General features: G+C 45.2%; 1 protein-coding gene across 1 annotated transcript in view; it reads right to left on the minus strand.

The window, feature by feature from the left end:
• Positions 1-21,319, minus strand: part of kcnq1.2 (potassium voltage-gated channel, KQT-like subfamily, member 1.2) — a 372,874-nt gene that overhangs the window by 302,886 nt on the left and 48,669 nt on the right. Inside the window, exon 10 of the mRNA XM_034175460.1 lies at positions 15,455-15,481. Coding sequence (XP_034031351.1) covers positions 15,455-15,481 — 27 coding nt within the window. The remainder of the gene's footprint in view (positions 1-15,454; positions 15,482-21,319) is intronic.

A 21,319-nucleotide genomic window follows, 5' to 3' on the forward strand; every position in this document is an offset into this window, starting at 1 on the left:
GAAGCACCTTGAGGCAGCTTTGTTGTGATTTGGTGCTGTATAAATAAAATGTATTGAAATTGAATTGCTGCACATCCAGCTCCAGCAACAAGACACTCATTTGACAGAGTGCTGAGTTCATGCGCACACAAACATACAGAAAGCAGCTGGGCCAGATGGTGTCCCAGAATGATTGTGCTACTGAGCTGGAGGTTCATGAATGTATTCAACCATCCCTAGCACAGTCACTTTGCTTACATGTCTAAAATCTTCTGGTCCCATAGCAGACATCCATAATTGGTTGGTGTGCAACAAATCAATGTGCTAAAAGGGGGCAGATATGATAAGCTGTTGCTTCTTTCTGCTCCTTTTCATTCATGATTAATGCTGCTGTTGCATTTGCCTTTTAAATGAATGAAATAAATAAATAAAATAAAATCACAAAACCCACGGTTCAGATCGGATCATGCGTTTTACTCATGGACTGGATCAGGACATAAGGGGATACAAATATAAGGGCACATCACTCAGCAGAAGTTGGGAAAAGTCATTTTTTGTCAGGAGCTCAGTCAACTCCCAGCTACCTCAGCTCTGGCCACACTTGGCGCAATGGGCTGAGGAATGCTTGGGGGAAATGCATCACACACACTCTGTCCTCAATTCCTAATATTTCAGGCAGATTATTTTCATGCTTGGAGCCTGATGTGCATCAAAGTTGTACTAGACTGCCTTGAGACAAGAAGAATGTGGCATTGGTTGTCTGTATTTAATATGCTTACACTCAACAAAAATATAAATGCAACACTTTTGGTTTTGCTCCCATTTTGTATGAGATGAACTCAAAAATCTAAAACTTTTTCCACATACACAATATCACCATTTCCCTCAAATATTGTTCACAAACCAGTCTAAATCTGTGATAGTGAGCACTTCTCCTTTGCTGAGATAATCCATCCCACCTCACAGGTGTGCCATACCAAGATGCTGATTAGACACCATGATTAGTGCACAGGTGTGCCTTAGACTGCCCACAATAAAAGGCCACTCTGAAAGGTGCAGTTTTGTTTTATTGGGGGGGGGATACCAGTCAGTATCTGGTGTGACCACCATTTGCCTCATGCAGTGCAACACATCTCCTTCGCATAGAGTTGATCAGGTTGTCAATTGTGGCCTGTGGAACGTGGTCCACTCCTCTTCAATGGCTGTGCGAAGTTGCTGGATATTGGCAGGAACTGGTACACGCTGTCGTATACGCCGGTCCAGAGCATCCCAAACATGCTCAATGGGTGACATGTCCGGTGAGTATGCCGGCCATGCAAGAACTGGGACATTTTCAGCTTCCAAGAATTGTGTACAGATCCTTGCAACATGGGGTCGTGCATTATCCTGCTGCAACATGAGGTGATGTTCTTGGATGTATGGCACAACAATGGGCCTCAGGATCTCGTCACAGTATCTCTGTGTATTCAAAATGCCATCAATAAAATGCACCTGTGTTCTTCGTCCATAACAGACGCCTGCCCATACCATAACCCCACCGCCACCATGGGCCACTCGATCCACAACATTGACATCAGAAAACCGCTCACCCACACGACACCACACACGCTGTCTGCCATCTGCCCTGAACAGTGTGAACCGGGATTCATCCGTGAAGAGAACACCTCTCCAACGTGCCAAACGCCAGCGAATGTGAGCATTTGCCCACTCAAGACGGTTACGACGACGAACTGGAGTCAGGTCGAGACCCCGATGAGGACGACGAGCATGCAGATGAGCTTCCCTGAGATGGTTTCTGACAGTTTGTGCAGAAATTCTTTGGTTATGCAAACCGATTGTTTCAGCAGTTGTCCGAGTGGCTGGTCTCAGACGATCTTGGAGGTGAACATGCTGGATGTGGAGGTCCTGGGCTGGTGTGGTTACACGTGGTCTGCGGTTGTGAGGCTGGTTGGATGCACTGCCAAATTCTCTGAAACGCCTTTGGAGATGGCTTATGGTAGAGAAATGAACATTCAATACACGAGCAACAGCTCTGGTGGACATTCCTGCTGTCAGTGTTATGTGTCGACGCGGGTTGAGGAGCAGACCTGCGTTTGACAGAACCCAGCGGTAAAAATAACCAGAAGGCGGTTCCCAACAGAACAATTTATTTTTTCACCTGTGCTTACAAATGTAAAACATAAAAAGCGTCCCTCTGGTGGAGTAATAAGTGACACGTTCTCCAGCGCCCGCAAGGATTAAAGCCCGGCGCTCCTGGACCCACTACCACCGACAAACACCCCCCAGGTGGACACGACGAACCGATTCTCTGTGGAGCAAAGAAAAGGTGAGGTGAGTCAGCAGGCACAACTCTATCTTTCACATAACACATGCTATCAGCAACACACTCAGGTCAATGTTTCTTTTTTAACTTTATGCAAATGAGCAGCCCCTCACAACAAGTGGAGGATCACTTATCCTGCACACCACCGCAGTGAGAAGCAAGCTGCACAATTCTCCTCACAATCTCAATTTACTGTGTAACCAAGCACCAAGATACTATCAACAATTACTTAATCACTTAATTACCTTTAGCGTGTGCTGACAGCATGTGTCCTCACCCTTCCCTGCTTCACGGGCTCGATATGTCAAACCCAGGCGCGGTCCTCAGCGTCTCACAAACAAACGTCACAAGGTTGAGTTCCCGGCAGCTCTGCTCAAATCACACATGACTTATATGCAGAACGCCATCCAATTATCCGCTTCAGCTGCAAGTCTTCAAGGCCGCACGTGAGCCCCTGCCACAGGTGTTCCACATGACGCTAATAAGGGTGAGGACTCTTCAGCCAGCACTTTCTCCACAGACAAATCATCCCTCATGCCACCTGGAGAGCAAAGAAAAGAAAAGAACACCAAAACAGCCAGCCACGCCCCCCAACACACAACAGTACCCCCCCCATCAACGGGAAGCCTCCCGGCGACCGAACCAACCAGGCCCGAGAACAGCACCTCCCTCCAGGGTCCACGTCAGAAAGCAGGACAGGCACCGCAGCAGGAAGGCCGGCTGGCATCAACAAAAGCCCCAAAACATTCCCCAAAAACAAGGTCACACACACAGAGAGAAAAAAAAAAAGAAAAAACCTAAAAACCCACCCAACAACCTCCCCAGGGGACCGTCCCATCGAACCCCGGGAAGAAAAGAAAAACTCCCAAACGCAAAACCCCAACACAGTCCCACAAACACAATACAAACATAAATGCATGAAAGGAAAAGAATAAACAACCCCCCCAGAATGACCTGCAGAGCCCAACCCCCCCCCAGAAGGCCTTCATTGCCAGTTCCAGGAGGAACAGCCAAAACCATAAGCCCAACAAAGGTCCCCAGGTGCACATGGAGAAACACGGCGCCCCCCCCAGGGGACCGTACCATCAACCCCAGGAGGTACCCACCCCACAACCCCGGAACCCCAGACTTGGTCACACATGGCTGGTTGGTCCCAAGCCAACTCCCCCCCAGAGGACCGTCCCATCAACCCTGGAGGTGGAACCCGGAAGGAAAACAAAGCGAAATCAAAAATCAACCCCCGGAGGACAACTCAAAACAACCCCGGGGGGATATAAACGACCATAAATCCCGTTACCCTCCCCAGCACCCCGAAAGACCCCAGGTTCCTCCCAGAGCCCCCCGGCGGCTCATTTTTGGCAAACAGCTCAAACTAGTAAGCCGGAGAAGGGAACAAGAAAAAACTAACCCAGCTCCAACTCCAAGGCGCAGCAGAGAACTGGAAATGCGTCCAGTGCCACAACTCGACCATACCCCAGCCTCTCAGGAGGGGTGGAACTACCGAAATGGCAAACGGCAACAGATCGGCCCACCCCTCCGACTGAGGTAAGTCTCCGCTGCACCACACCCCAGCAACACCAATGACGAACGGTACAAAGGCTCACCGAGGCTGGAGTGGAACCGGGCCCTAACCAAACCAAAGAAACACCTCTAACACCCCCCCCCCCCCCTAGGTGCAGAGGTCTTCTGAGAACGCTCAGCGTGACCAACCTGCACCACCCCACAACCCACAAGACGAACGGTCTTGGGGCAAGTGAGGTTGGGGTAGGGATGTAGAGAAATAAAAACAACAAAATAAAACGACCCAACAACCCAAACAGAAAATACCTAAAACCACGTACAAAAGTGACAATTAAGTGAGCCCATCAATCACTCCACCAGATACGCCCCTAACGCCCCAAACACACATAGCCCCTAATCAAAGAAAACAAAACATTTACCTGTGCCGAAACATTTTTTTTTTTTTTTTTTTTTTTGTGTTATTTTTCCTGTCCCAGAACACTTGGAGTTACGTCGCCGTTATTTCTCTTGACGCTTACGTGTCTGGGCGATACAGACATCTCTACTCGTCCGAGCTGCATGGGCTCGTCAACAGGAGGAGGTGGAGGTCCCGTCGGAGGAGCCTCAGTGGGGCGAAGAAGAGGCGGCCCAGACCTGTGTCGGGGAAAGCCCCGAGACAAAAAAACCCGCTCTGATGGGCGTCCTCTCTCGCATCCACGCTCCCTCATCCGATCATCCAAAGGAATCACCAACGATATTAGCTCATCTAAATCGTTTGGATCATCACGGACCGCCAGCTCGTCTTTTAGTGCCTCATTTAACCCGTCTACAAACACGCCCCATAAAGCTACGGCATTCCAACCGGATTGAGCAGAAAAAATCCGAAAGTCCACGGAATACTCCACCGCACTCCGCCTCCCCTGCCTGAGATTCAGCAACCGTTGAGCACCGGTATTCGTTTTCACCAGATGATCAAAAACCAATCGAAACTCCCGGGAGAAATCCTTAAAGGACCCTAACAATGGCGAGTTGTTACTCCACAACGCAGTGACCCAAGCCAAGGCGTCGCCTCGGAGCAGATTTGTTACATAGGAAACACGACTTCCATCGGAAGAGAAGGAAGCCGGTCGCTGAGTAAAGACCAGAGAACATTGCATCAAAAACGAAGCACAAGCTTCAGCGTCTCCCGCATAAGGCTCCGGATGACAAATAACCGGTTCGAACACCGAATCCCTGGGTGACGGAGTTATCTGCCCCGGTATCGATGATGCCACAGCTGGAGCTGCAGGAAGCGGAATGGCTTGCGCTGCAAGCTCCGTAACACGAGCGTCTGTTTGTTCAATTCGATTTGCGAGATGCTGTAATTGCTCCCATATCTTCTCCAAGTGTTCTTGCACCTTTTCAGCAAAAGGAACCGCCTCTGCCGCTGGGTCCATTATGGAATGGCCGGGAACTACTGTTATGTGTCGGCGCGGGTTGAGGAGCGGACCTGCGTTTGACAGAACCCAGCGGTAAAAATAACCAGAAGGCGGTTCCCAACAGAACAATTTATTTTTTCACCTGTGCTTACAAATGTAAAACATAAAAAGCATCCCTCTGGTGGAGTAATAAGTGGCACGTTCTCCAGCGCCCGCAAGGATTAAAGCCCGGCGCTCCTGGACCCACTACCACCGACAAACACCCCCCAGGTGGACACGACGAACCGATTCTCTGTGGAGCAAAGAAAAGGTGAGGTGAGTCAGCAGGTACAACTCTATCTTTCACATAACACACGCTATCAGCAACACACTCAGGTCAATGTTTCTTTTTTAACTTTATGCAAATGAGCAGCCCCTCACAACAAGTGGAGGATCACTTATCCTGCACGCCACCGCAGTGAGAAGCAAGCTGCACAATTCTCCTCACAATCTCAATTTACTGTGTAACCAAGCACCAAGATACTATCAACAATTACTTAATCACTTAATTACCTTTAGCGTGTGCTGACAGCATGTGTCCTCACCCTTCCCTGCTTCACGGGCTCGATATGTCAAACCCAGGCGCGGTCCTCAGCGTCTCACAAACAAACGTCACAAGGTTGAGTTCCCGGCAGCTCTGCTCAAATCACACATGACTTATATGCAGAACGCCATCCAATTATCCGCTTCAGCTGCAAGTCTTCAAGGCCGCACGTGAGCCCCTGCCACAGGTGTTCCACATGACACTAATAAGGGTGAGGACTCTTCAGCCAGCACTTTCTCCACAGACAAATCAGCCCTCATGCCACCTGGAGAGCAAAGAAAAGAAAAGAACACCAAAACAGCCAGCCACGCCCCCCCAACACACAACAGTCAGCATGCCAATTGCACACTCCCTCAAATCTTGCGACATCTGTGGCATTGTGCTGTGTGATAAAACTGCACCTTTCAGAGTGGCCTTTTATTGTGGACAGTCTAAGGCACACCTGTGCACTAATCATGGTGTCTAATCAGCATCTTGATATGGCCACACCTGTGAGGTGGGATGGATTAACTCAGCAAAGGAGAAGTGCTCACTATCACAGATTTAGACTGGTTTGTGAACAATATTTGAGGGAAATGGTGATATTGTGTATGTGGAAAATGTTTTAGAGGTGATGGTCTAGTGGTTAAGGTGTTGGGTTTGAGTCCAGAAGATCATGAGTTCAAATCCCCGCCTGACTGGAAAATCACTAAGGGCCCTTGGGCAAGGCCTTTAATCTCCTATTGCTCCCGGTGTGTAGTGAGCGCCTTGTATGGCAGCACCCTGACATCGGGGTGAATGTGAGGCATAATTGTAAAGCGCTTTGAGCGTCTGATGCAGATGTAAAAGTGCTATATAAATGCAGTCCATTTAAAATCGGAGCAAAACCAAAAGTGTTGCGTTTCTATTTTTGTTGATTATACTTTAAATACAATTCAATGTGACAATAAAATTGTTTTAACAATATTATGTAAACGTTGTTAATTCACAGTTCATAAGAAGGCTGAACCACACACGGCAGTCTGTACAGATCATGGATCAACTATAGTCCATGACATCACTAACAGACCAGGTGCACTAACACCAGTAATTATGAAGTGCCTGGAGGTACTTCTCCTGAAGCACATCAAGGCTGCTTTCCCGCCCACTCTGGATCTACACCAGTTTGATTATAGAGTTAACAGATGAACACATGATGCCATAACCACTGCCCTCCACACTGAACTGCTCCGCTGGGAAAAATGGGGGGCATATGCACGAGGGCTGTGCAAAAACAAAGAATCGATACACCTGAGTATCATGATATTTCTTTCCATGACACTGTACAGCCCCGTATATCAAAAACTTTCATGGCAATCCCTCGGTCCATGAAGGATGGTCTCTTGGTCGATGTCCAGATGGGATGGTGGACCCAGAGATGATTGAACAGGCCGTCTTTATGCGCACTGTTCCAGAAAGATGCTGCACGTGGTTGCTGCAAAACGCTTCTGCCAGTCAGGATCGTGTCCTCTCTTCTTCCTCTTTCTCTTCTTCTCCTTTGTGTTGTTTGTTCATTTTTTTCAAAGACTTTCACTCAATGATCCACTGTGGATCACTGATCACCAGTTGGCTTGGTCCCTCACATGGTCTTGGTAAATGGACTACATTTATATAGCGCTTTTCTATCTGCATCAGACGCTCAAAGCGCTTTACAATTATGCCTCACATTTACCCCGTTGTCAGGGTGCTGCCACACAAGGCGCTCACTACATACCGGGAGCAATAGGGGATTAAAGGCCTTGCCCAAGGGCCATTAGTGATTTTCCATTCAGGTGGGGATTTGAACCCATGATCTTCTGGACTCAAACCCAACGCCTTAACCACTGGAGGTCAGCTGTCATCCGTTCTCATGATGTGACCCATCCACTGAAACGGGTACTTGATGATGACGCACTCAATACTTTAGAACTTGGCTTCAGCCAGGATGCTGATGATGGTACAGTAGTCTTCCCACCTGATGTAGAGGATACTCCTCAGGCAGTGTTGGTGGAATCATTAAAACAACAATAAACATGTTTATAATGTTCTTAAAGGTGCTACGAAAGATCTTTCTGTCACTAGATGTCACACCTGCTTCATACTACAGCACCCAAACAAAGCTTCCCTCCTCGCCCACACCTCATCAACCCTCACTTCTCACCCCATCAGTCCTCCAGATTGAGCAGAACCATCATTTGAAGCATTTTAACAGTTCTAACAGCTGTCAAAGTGGGAAAAAGCCATACTTCCAAAGATTCTCATCCAACCATGTTCTTGTTCAGAGGCAATTTTAGTCTTGTTCTTTTTTTTGACACATTTCTAGAAAGTAACAGTTGTGTGTTTATAAATTTGCTGAGGAACAATGGTTTCAGGTTGGGACTCACATGCACAGCCAGACCAGGATGCCATGAAGCCACTTCATCTTTGTATAGAAAATACTGATAATTAAGGTGTATGTTTTTGTGATTGCCTTGTTCTCTGTTTGTCAAATTTATGGTTCAGTACTAATATATTTAGAAATGACTAATTTTATAACAATGTGTGTGTGAGAGTGTGTTCAGATATCTTACTGGCAGTGAACGTGACTATTTAAAAGCACAAATAGCATTTCCTCTAAGTGTTTTATTGCAATGTGACTGTAGCATTGTTATGATCGCTGAGCATTTTTGATGGACTTATGTTTGTAATATTTATGGACACAGTGTAAAGGTTTGGAGAGTTTCAAATGCATTGCTGCTTTTTGTAGATTATGTATACCTGCAAGAACTTTAATATGCTACCAATTAATGAATTCAAATCAACTACATCTACCTAAGGGATGCATAAAGAACATTAAGAACTTTCACCTGTAACTGGGGCTGTATGAGGTCAATTTTCACATCCTGCCAGCAATGCCAATTTGCAACTGAGCTGACCTCTTTGTGGCACTGGTGGAGTTTGAACAGCAGACATCAAGACCAGTACACTACCAGGTCAGTCCCCACTAGCCAAGATTGGAACATAACTCAATCTGGATTTCACCTTGCTACGCTTTACACTATAACTTTGAGGAAATGTTTAGGACATGTTTAGGACTATAAGTTTGAGGAAATTATGAAAATGTTTAGGTTCAAGTTTTACAGTGTGTGGTGCAGCAGGAACTGAGTTGGAACACAATGTTCTCTATTTAGTCAGTTTATTTACAATTTTCAAGAAACAAATCAAAGTGCTAAATGACAAATTAAATTATGAAGACAATTAATATGCACAGACAAAAAAATGAACATAAGAACGTGTTATAATTTAAACATTGATCAATAAATATCAGCATAATTAAAAAAACAATACATTAAATTAAAAATGATTTAGTAATCACAGAAGACAGAAAATATGTGTTTTGAATTTTGACGTCAAGCAAATATACCACATATTCTGCAGTACCACATTTGTCCACATGACTGTTGTTTGTTTGTTTGTTTGTTTGTTTTGTATCAGATGAGTGATAAGTGTAAGTGAAAACGTATCTGACATAGAATAAATACATTTTGAACATGCTGCCATGGCCTCTCACAAAGTATAATGGGAAGTTTTGTTTGTTTTCACCTACTTCTGATATCGGCAACTTTAACTTGTTCATGTTTTTGTACACCGATCTGTTCCGGTGTACGGATCGGTGTAGACAGACAGATCGGTGCAGCATCTGCAGTGATGCGGTCGCTGTATCGGACCGTCGTGGTGAAGAGAGAGCTGAGTAGGGGGGCAGAGCTCTCGATTTACCGATCGATCTAGGTTCCGATCCTCACCTATGGTCCATGAGATTTGGCTCATGGACTGGACGAACAAGATCACGAGTACAAGCGGCGGAGATGAGTTTCCTCCGCAGGGTGGCTGGGCGCTCCCTTAGAGATAGGGTGAGGAGCTCGGTCACTCGGGAGGAGCTCTGAGTCGAGCAGCTGCTCCTCCACGTCGAGTCAGTTGAGGTGGCTCGGGCATCTTTTCCGGATGCCCCCTGGATGCCTCGCTGGAGAGGTGTTCCGGGCACGTCCCATTGGGAGGAGGCCCTGGGGAAGACCCAGGACACGCTGGAGGGACTACATCTCTCGGCTGGCTTGGGAATGCCTTGGGGTTCCCCCGGAGGAGCTGGGGGAGGTGTGTGTGGATCAGGAGGTCTGGGCGGCTTTGCTTGAGCTGCTGCCCCCGCGACCCGACTCCGGATAAAGCAGAAGAAAATGGATGGATGTTTTGGTACACTAAATAATTCCGCAATTACTCTTAAAGCATTTCAGCAACTGAGACTGCAGTGAAAGTAATCAACCTTTGGTGTGTATTTTATTGCTACACACGACACAGCCTTTCTGCACATTCAGCAACAACAAACCATGATTTACTGAGAAACTGAGGCATCTCTGCCAGGCCAAGGAGGAGGCCTAAGGAAGTGGAGACAGGCTCCTGTACAGGAAGGCCTGAAACATGCAGACAAAGAAGATCAGAGCAGCAAAGAGGAGCTACTCTGATAGGCTGGAAAAACAATTCTCAGCCAACAATCTTGCGACAGTGTGGAGAGGTCTTCAGTATGCCACCAACTACAGGAGACATTCCTCTAACCTGTGGAGAACCCTCGACTGGCTGAGGAGTTGAACCTGTTTTACACTAGGTTTGAAAGAGACCCTCACACACCCCTCACCCAAATAGCAACAATGGGCTACCTGCTCCCCTGGATATGTCTTTCCCCCTCCCTTCTGCAACCCCACCTCCACTAATGATCTGTGAAGAGGAACTACGGCAGCAGTTTTGCAGACAAAATGTCAAGAAGGCTCCAGAACCTGATGGTGTCTCTCCCTCATGTCTAAGTGCATGTGCTGATCAGCTGGCACACATCTTCACCAGATCTCTGGACCTGTGCGAGGGCCCCTCCTGCTTCAAACACTCCACTATTATCCCAGTCCCAAAGAAACCCTCCAGAACAAGACAAAATGACTACAGGGCTTTCGCCCTGACATCTGTCGTCATGAAGTCTTTTGAATAGCTGGTGTTGACCCACCTGAAGGACATCACAGGACCCCTGCTGGACCCACTGCAGTTTGTCTACCAGGCAAACAGGTCAGTTGAGCATGTAGTCAACATGGGACTACATTAAATCCTGCAGCATCTGGACTCTGCAGGGACGTGAGGATCCTGTTTGTGGACTTCAGCTCGGCGTTCAACATCATCATCGTAGACATTCTCCACCAAAAATACTCCAACTTCTCTGTGCCAGCTCCCGCCTATCAGTGGATTTCCAACTTCCTGACAGACAGGACACAGCAGGTGAGGCTGGGGAGCATCACATCCACGCACTGGTGCCCCTCAGGGGTGTGTGCTGTCCCCACTGCTCTTCTCCCTCTATACGAATGACTGCACCTCAGGGAACCCCTCTGTTAAACTTCTGAAGTTTGCAGACAACACCAGCATCATTGGTCATATCCAGGATAGTGATGAGGCCACATACAGACAGGAGGTGGAACAGTTGGTCCTCTGTTGTGGTCAGAACAACCTGGAGCTGAACCTGCTCAAGACTGGAGATGATAGTGGACTTCAGGAGAAATTCACCATCACTCCCCCCTCTCTATACTCAACACTTTCCGGTTCCTGGGTTCCACCATCTCCCAAGATCAGAAGTGGACCTCCCACACAGACTCCATCAGGAAAAAGCCACAGCAGAGGATGTACTTCTTCAGACAGCTCTCACTAAAACTCACTAATTCATACACCTCATGTACACTCAATCACATTTTTCTTTTTTATTCCACATTCTATTTGCACATTGTTTTATTGTGAATTATTTAGTGTCAAGTGTATATTTATACATGGTTGTACAGAGAGAGCACAGTTCAAACCAGAGACAAATTCCTTGTATTCTTGTAAATACTAGGCAAATAAAAGCTATTCTGATTCTGATTCTTCTCTGGCTGGTGTGGATCAGACACACTGGACATAGAAGTATAGAAATAAAATGCACACTGATGAAACCAAATCATTTCATCATGCCCATGGGCCCCTAAGTCCCTATTGTTCCTTGGCCAGTCACGGTCCTCACCCGTGGTGTTGGCAAGGCACCTGGTAAAGAATACAGGCAGGTTTCCCTGACTGGCTCTGTACTGCCTGGTCAGGGACAAAGGGCTGGCCAACGTGTCAGTCTAATTAAAATACTATCTGTGCCACATTAAAAAGGCAGGGTAGTTAATTATTAACACAGGGGATGCCCAATATGAGATAAAAGAAACACTTAACCAGTGGACTACTGGTTACTGCACAGAAAACATAACACCACATGGTCATTTAGAAAGAGAGGAGCTAATTAAAGGCAATATTACTATAAAAGATCTCACAGTGTCAAAGAAAATTACTCGAGATCTGATAAAAGTAAATTTTCATCATTTAGCAATTGCACAAGTAAATTATTGATTCACAATAGGCCTCATTCATGAAGTTTTTTTTATTATTACTATTGTAATGTTAATGTCTTGAATGCAAAATAAATCAAAATAAATAAATAAACCAAATAAATCTGAACAAATTTATTCCATGAAAATGGCTCTGTGCATGACTGGTGTTCATGTCTTGTGTAATTAACAAGAGCAATTCAATCAGTACATAATTTTATTACAATGAAAACAGCACTGCTGCTTGCAAAAACAAATTTTATGCACCGTGTATGCCTTTTACTATGCCACCAGTTAAGAAATTAGATCAACTACAGATGCCAATTTAATGGCAGTAGAAATTGTTGCGAGTGACTGATCAATTATAAGCAAATAAACAAACAAAATCCAAAACTGCTACAATTAACATTTTTATGTACTTCCCTGTAAGCTAAGTAACTCATCCACTATAAGTGAACAAATAATCACAATGAAAGAGCATCAAGTTCATATTAATTTAATACATTTGGTCAATGCATTAGTGAATTAAATTATTTACATTCTTCTTCTTCTTCTTCTTCTTCTGGCTGCTCCCGTTAGGGGTCACCACAGCAGGTCAATCCATTTCATCTAACCCTGTTCTCTGTATCTTATTCTGACGCGCAAACCACGCCCTTCCTCAGAACATCCATAAACCTCCTCTTTAGCTTCCCTCTTTTCCTCCTGCCTGCTGGCTCCATCCTCAGCATCCTTCTCTCCATATACCCTGGGGTCCTTCTCTGTACATGTCCAAACCCTCTCAATCTCTGACTTTGTCTCCAAACCGTCCCACCTTAGCTGTCCCTTGGATATGTTCATTCATAATCCTACCCATCTTTGTCACTCCCAAAGAGAATCTCAACATCTTCAGCTCTGCCTCCTCTCTTATTGTTAGCGCCACCATCTCTAAGCCATACAACATAGCTGGTCTCACTACTGTCTTGTGAACTTTCCCCTTCACTTTTGCAGATATTCTTCAGTCACAAATCACTCCTGCCACCTTTCTCCACCCTCTCCACCATTGCCTGCATTCTCTTCTTCACCTCTCTACCACACTCTCCATTACTTTGGACAGTTGAACCCAAGTATTTAAACTCTTCTACTTTCACCATCTATTGCACTGGGTTCCCTCTCATTCACACACATGGACTCATTCTTCCTCCTACTGACTTTCATTCCCCTGCTCTCAAGAGCATATCTCCACATTTCCAAGCTAGACTCAACCTGCTCTCTACTCTCACTACAGATCACAATGTCATCTGAGACTCCTGTCTGATCTCATCCATCAACCTGTCCATCACCACTGCGAACAAGAAAGTTCCTATCTCAAATCTTCCATTAATTTCCAAAACATTGTGTCCTCCGGACAAAAGAGGAAAAAGACCATCCAGATTGTTACCAGCACAAAGTTCAAAAGCCAGCATCTGTGATGATATGGGGGTGTGTTAGTGCCCATGGAATGGGCAACTTACACATCTGTGATTGCACCATCAATGGTGAAAGGTACATCCAGGTTTTGGAGCAACACATGCTGCCATCCAAGCCACGTCTTTTTCAGGGATGTCCCTGCTTATTTCAGCAAGACAATGCCAAGCCACATTCTGCATGTGTTACAACGTGGCTTCATAGTAAAAGAGTGCAGGTACTAGACTGACCTGCTTGCAGTCCAGGCCTGTCGCCCATTGAAAATGTGTGGTGCATTATGAAGCACAAAATACGACAATGGAGACCCCGGACTGTTGAACAAATGAAGTCGTACATCAAGCAAGAATTGGACAGAATTCCACTTACAAAGCTTCAACAATTAGTGTCCTCAGTTCCAAAACACTTACTGAGTGTTGTTATAAGGAAAGGTGAATGTAACACAGTGGTAAACATACCTCTGTCCCAGCTTTTTTGAAACCTGTGCAGGCATCCATTTCAAAATGAGCAAATATTTGTACAAAAACAATAAGGTTTATCAGTTTGAACATTAAATATGTTGTCTATGTGGTGTATTCTGTTTTATTTACATTTTACACAACGTCCCAACTTCATTGGAATTGGGGTTGTATGTCACCCTGTGATCCTCCCCTTTCTTAGCGTAGGCGTTCACCAGAGCCATTTCCATCCTTTTTGCAAAATCAACTACCATCTGTCCTTCCACATTCCAGCCCTTGATACCATATCTACCCATTACTTCCTCATCACCTCTGTTCCCTTCACCAACATGCCCACTGACATCTGCTCCTATCACCACTCTTTCATGCTTGGGCACACTCTCCAGCATCTCATCTAACTCACTCCAGAAATCTTCTTTCTCCTTCATCTCACAATTTACCTATGCACTGATGATATTCTTCATCACGCCTTCAATTTCCAACTTTACAGTCATCACCTGGTCAGACACTCACGTAAACTCCAACACACTCTGAACATACTCTTCCTTTAAAATCACTCCTGTAATATTTCTCTTCCTATCCATACCATGATGCAAGAACTTGAACCCACCGCCTATACCCCTGGCCTTACTTCCCTTCCACCCGGTCTCTTGCACACACAATATGTCTACCTTTCTTCTCTCCATCATTTCAGCCAGCTCTTTCCATGTGAAAGTCATACTGCGAACATTCAAAGTTCCGACTGTCACTTCCACCCTTCTCGTTTTCCTCTTCTCCTCCAGTGTCTCTGGACACATTTTCCTCCTCCTCTTCTTCTTCTCCCAGCAGCAGCCCAATGTCCACCAGCACCCATTCAGGCAACGGCGGCGGCCGTTGTTAACCCGAGCCTCGACCGATCAGGTATGGAAAGTCAATTTGCACACAGCTTCATTACTTTGGCTTGTTTTAAGCTCGATGCCCTTCCTGACGCAACCCTACTCATTTATCTGGGCTTGGGATCAGCACTCAGAATGTACTGGCTACACAGCCCATGTGGCTGAGTTAAGTTATTTACTATATTATATTAATTTATTTAATTAAATGATTTAAAAATATTTTTAAAATAAACAGAGTTAATATACAGTGCATTTAGTCAAAAGGGTGTTTTTTATATTTTCTAGGACAACTGGGCCTTCATTATTTAGGTGTATGCATATTTTGTGAAAGTTCCAAATTCATTTGCAGAGTACAAGCAAATTTAATAACAACCTACTGATGAATCCCAGATTTCTGTGTAAAACATGTATGCACACATTTAAGCACAGATATATGCTGTTTAAGAATGAGGCCCATTAAGCGCACTACAATGAACTCACCTGTTTGTCTGAGCATTCTGGCGATTCCTGGGGAAAACAACAGAAAAAGACAGTTGGTATTTTGTCAAAGAATAGTCCTCTTCTCTCTAGTCCTCTAGTCCATCTTCTCCAATATCATTTCCAGTCCTGTACAACATCAGTTGTACAGGACTGGAAATGATAATGGAGAAGATGAACATAGAAAGACAATTCAAGTCTGGGACAAGTGCTCCTGACCACCACAGGGCACCACACTGTCAAAATACTGAGAAAACAAAAGTGACTACATAACACAACATAAATACCATAATGAATATGAAGTATATAGTGCATTCAGAAAGTATTCAAACCACTTCACTTTTTCCACATTTTGTTATGTTACAGGCTTATTCCAAAATTGAGCTTTTTTTTTCCCCTTAAAATTCTACTCACAACACCCCATAATGACAACATGAAAAGTTTTTTTTTTGGTTGCAAATTTATTAAAAATATAAACTAAGAAATGACATGTACATAAGTATTCACAGCCTTTGATCAATACTTTGTTGATGCACCTTTGTCAGCAAATACAGACTTTTTACAGACTGAATTCAAAACAAGAAGCCGATTGTAGACCAACTAAGCTATGATACCTAGGTATCAATTGATAACATTAAATATACAATGTCACATAATTCAAACAAAAATTGCAGACAACGCAATCTTTGGAGTTTTCAAAGCGCACTTTGAAACTTTGAAGTGACGTTTTTCACAGGGTTAATTGAAAATAAGAAGCCGATTGCGGACCAACTGAGCTATGATACCTAGTTACCACAATGTTAGATATCGAGGTAAAATCACACAATGCATGAAGCACTCTTTGGAATAATCAAAGCATGCTTCAAAGCTTGTTACAGACTGAATTCAAAACAAGAACTCAACTGCGGACTAACTAAGTTATGATACCTAGTTATCAATTGATAACATTAGATATCAAGGTAACTGTTGTGTTTGATGTATTTTTACTGTGCATTCAACACCGTGAAAACTACTTTAAACATTTAGTATGGTCCACTGCTTACCTCTACTAGTGAAAGTTGGTAGTGCTTCAAGCTATGGTCTTTGTCTAACAATGCCATTTGTCATGGATAAAACTATATCGTTATTCTGAAAAGCATGGTGTTCATGTCTTCTGTGCTTCAAGTTGAAACAATGTTAATGAAATTAAAGGTTTGTAAACGAATTACCACAACACCTTATGTACGCTTATGTTCGCATTCTCACAGAGCTAACTTAGCTGCTAGGCTAATTTTATGTTATTGTATTCTACATTCTATTAAATCAGATACTGAATTGGAGTTTGTATTTCATCTCTCAATTTTACCCTACTTCAATTAATTCCATGAAGAGTCAAATGGAGCTTGACATCTAGATGGGCTGTTGGAGACCTCTAACCCAACAAGGTGCTGGGGGTAGAGGGCAGTACAGTAACATTAGGTAATCAACTCCATTAGACATCTGTAGCAGTGCACTGATTCACCAACATGTCAGGAATTAAACGATTGCTCTAACTACAGGAAAAACGTTTTGGGAATCTAGAGCAAAAGGCATGGCGATAGACGACTTTGTTAAACAGTGAGCTTTCAAGCATTTCTTTGGTTCATCTACATCACACATAGTCTGATATCGCCTAATAGAGTAATAATAACAACCTCTGCAGGACAGCCTTGAACAGCTTATAGTCGTTTTGGCCCATGTTTGTTAAATACATTGATTGATTATATGTCTTCTCACAGGTGACAGGGTTTGCGTGTGTGTGTGTGTGTGTGTGTGTGTGTGTGTGTGTGTGTGTGTGTGTGTGTGTGTGTGTGTGTGTGTGTGTGTGTGTGTGTGTGTGTGAGAGAGAGAGAGAGAGAGATAGCAAGGTAATTATATTTGGCTACAAATAAATATACTCAGCAGCCACACAGCAAATTCCCCTTCATGAAAGACTAAAAATGCAACCTCTAAAAAAAATTAACACCATGAGCCACTGCTCGTCTGAGAGTGTGTGCTTGTACTGTGCTTCACCGCATCTACAACACCACAGAATCACTTCAGGCAACAACCGGCCCATCCCCATATCTCTAAAATAACCATCTAATCTGCCACAGCCAGGTATAGCATCAATGTCCCCCAGTGGTCAAAATGCCTAAGCTGATGCTTTTTCACAATGCAAGTGACACTCTTGATCTTAGTCCTGCTAAGTAACTGCTAATTTGATATAAAGTCATTCCAGCGGTAACCAAGGATCCTCCAAAGAGACTTAGCACCAAAGACGTCCCGTTGTCACCTTTTGTCACTGGTAAGCTTCCAAGTCTTAAAACCATACAGTAAGACAGGAAGCACCAGGACACTGAAGACTTGTCATTTTTGTTCTCTTGCAAAAATATCAGCATCGCCAAATACCTCTGTACAGCGATCTCATGACTCCATAAACCCAACTTAGCCGTCTCTCGATCTCAAAGGCTGAGGACCTAAAGACATGAATGTCATTGCTGAGATAAGTTGAATGTCTCTGCAAGTTCAACACTTTTACCTCATGCACATACACTTCTGATGGCTGAGTCCAGAAACTTGTGAAAAGCCTGGATCTTAGTCTTGATCTAGGACAATCACATTTCCAGACACACAGTTTCTCAAGTGCTGCAATCAGGGTATCCATCGATTCTACAAATATCACAGCATCGTCCGTGACGTCAAGGTCAGGGAACCTTTTCTTGCCAACTAAAGTACAGAAGTTGCTAGATTCCACAACCCTACCCAGCACCCAGTCCATGCAAGCACTAAACACTGTAGGAGCCAGAACCTGTCCCTGATGAACTCTAGTTTTCACTGGGAAAAGTTCAAGAGTCTCTGTGTCTGGTTCACACAGCACACACAGTATCTGTGTATTGGATCAGATCTATCTACAACTCCAAAAATAACTTTAATCACTGGAACCATGAAGTGTCCTACATGATGTCCACCTCTGAAACCTAAAAATAATGGTAACCTTTGGAGCTTCCACTCTGCTGAAAAACTAAACCAGAGGCCTATGTGACCATAAAAAACTCGTTCATTGGGAAAAACTCAAGAGTCTTTGCCTGCACTCTGTATAGCACTCACAGTACATGTGTGTTGGCCGGCTACGATGTCCAGTAATTTCTAAAGAAACCCATGAATTTTCAGGATGTGACCTTTTGACCTCTTAAAATAGGTCAAGGTTAGTCATCTTTGAACTTGTCCAAGGTCTGTGTCCCAAGAATGGACAAGGAGGGTTTAAATGCAAAAAGGAACTAATGAGCAACAGGTGTATCAAATCAGGGGAAGGAGGAAGAACACATACACATAAGAACTAAATGAACACAAAGTGACAGAAAACTAAAACCATGATCAAGGGTAAATAGAAAACCGTGATCAAGGGTAAATAGAAAATAAAGCATAATAACAATGATAACAAAATACAACAGAGGAAGTAACAAAAGTGTGAGAATACAAAAACCAACGTGGAACTCAAAAGTTAATAGTGCACAGAGACAAACCCAACATGAAACTAATACAGGAAAAGAGACACTCTAATAATAACATAACAGAAGAACTGAACAATAATAGAAAACTAAAGCCAGGAAGATAAGTACAGAATAAATACAGAACTCAGTGAACATGTGCTAGCCGGGGGGATGATAAATAGCACAATGCTGGAACTCAAGGGCCAGGAAACCTAAGACATGGAGGACTGGGGAACGTACAGACCAAACAAATATCTGGAGGACACACACGGACGACAGACAGAGACAGGGGAACATGATGATGAACCACAGACAGCACTGATGACAGAGACAGATCAAGGACACAGAGCAAGAACAAACCACAAGAGGGACAAGACACAGACATGAACTGAGGCAGGCAGGAGATGAAGACAAGAGACAAGCGATTAACCATCGGGACAGGAAACAAAATAAAAGGCACCAACAAAAAACACAGGACCGGGAGCACACACACACACACACAAGCAAACTCACATACACCCAACATTAATAATGCATTGTTCTCACTTTAGATCTAATGTGTTGTGTGGGCCGCTGAAGAGGAGGTACTGCTGGCCTCCACCAGAGGGCGCCCTGCCTGAAGTGCGGGCTTCAGGCACGAGAGGGTGCTGCCGCCTCTTCAGGACAGCTGTCAATCATCATCTCCAACAGCTGTCATCTATCAACCACTCCATAAAGCCGGATGACGTCTCCACCTCGCTGCCCAGATATCTTCAAGCGAAGAAGGTAATACCTCAGCCGTGATTTGTGCCGTGCGCACATTATTTTCTCTATTGATGTACGTGTCAGATGCCACTAGGGTGGCTTATGTGATTAATTTGCTTCGAGGTGAGGCACGCGCTTGGGCTACGGCGCTTTGGGAGCAGAATTCACGGCTCCTTACCACTTATACTGGGTTTGTGAGGGAGTTCAGAACGGTTTTTGATCACCCTAACAGAGGCGAGACTGCATCAACCGTGCTGCTGTCTATGAGACAGGGGCGTCGGAGTGCAGCTGAATATGCAGTCGACTTCTGCATTGCGGCTGCGAGGTCCGGCTGGAATACGACTGCGCTCCGCGCCGCCTTCATAAACGGACTGTCGTCGGTCCTGAAGGAGCACCTGGTGGCCAAGGAGGAACTGCAGGATTTGGATGGACTTATCGATCTAGTCATACAATTAGACAATCGATTAGAAGAACGCCGTCGGGAACGAGACGAAGGCCGTGGCCGGGCACGCGCCGTCCCTCTCCCTTCCAGGTCCGAAAAGGTTCCGCCCTCCCCACGCTCCACAGTGTCAACAGCTCCCCCTGCTGACGATGCTATGGACACGAGCAGGGCCAAATTAAGATCATCTAACAGACAGAGGAGACTGGCCCATGGGGAGTGCTTTATCTGCGGCTCAAGTGAGCATCAGCAGAGAGACTGCCCCAAGCAGTTAAACACGAACGCCCACCGTTAGAAACTGGGTTAAGGGTGGGCCAAGACATTCACGTGGGACATACACGTATTTCTACACGTCTCCCAGTTACGATCCTGAGCAGGGATTTAACCCTTCAAGCCCCAGCACTGGTGGACACGGGGTCAGAAGGGAATCTGCTGGACAGCAGATGGGCAAGGGAGGTAGGGCTCCCTCAGTTGGCGCTTCCTTCGCCATTGAAGGTGCGGGCACTAGATGGCACCCTCCTCCCTTTAATCACACACAAGACTCAACCAGTAATTCTGGTGGTGTCTGGGAATCAACGGGAGGAAATTGAGTTTTTTGTTACTCCTTCTACCTCCCGCGTAATTTTGGGCTTCCAGTGGATTGTAAAACACAATCCCCGGATTGATTGGCCGTCTAGGGTTGTGGCTCAGTGGAGCGAAACCTGCCACTGGAGTGTTTAGGATCCTCGGTTCCTCCTGGTTTAATTGCTAATGAGGAGGTTAAAGTCCCCCCCAATCTGACGGCGGTGCCGGTTGAGTACCATGATCTTGCTGACAATTTCAGCAAAGATCTGGCACTCACCCTTCCCCCGCACCGTCCGTATGATTGTGCCATTGATTTGATCCCGTGCGTTGAGTACCCGTCCAGCAGGCTGTACAACATCTCACGTGCTGAGCGCAAATCAATGGAGACAGGAGGGACAGGAGCTGTGTTATCCCAGAGCGGGGAGTCCGACAAGGTTCTTCACCCTTGTGCCTACTTTTCTCGCAGGTTGACCCCAGCTGAACGGAACTATGACGTGGGCAATCGGGAACTACTTGCGGTGAAAGAGGCTCTTGAGGAGTGGAGACACCTGTTGGAGGGAGCTTTGGAGCCGTTCACGGTTTTCACAGACCATCGGAACCTGGAGTATATCAGGACCGCCAAGCGGCTGA

The sequence above is a fragment of the Thalassophryne amazonica genome, chromosome 8 (assembly GCF_902500255.1).
Source record: "Thalassophryne amazonica chromosome 8, fThaAma1.1, whole genome shotgun sequence".
In the NCBI taxonomy this organism is placed as follows: Eukaryota; Metazoa; Chordata; class Actinopteri; order Batrachoidiformes; family Batrachoididae; genus Thalassophryne; species Thalassophryne amazonica.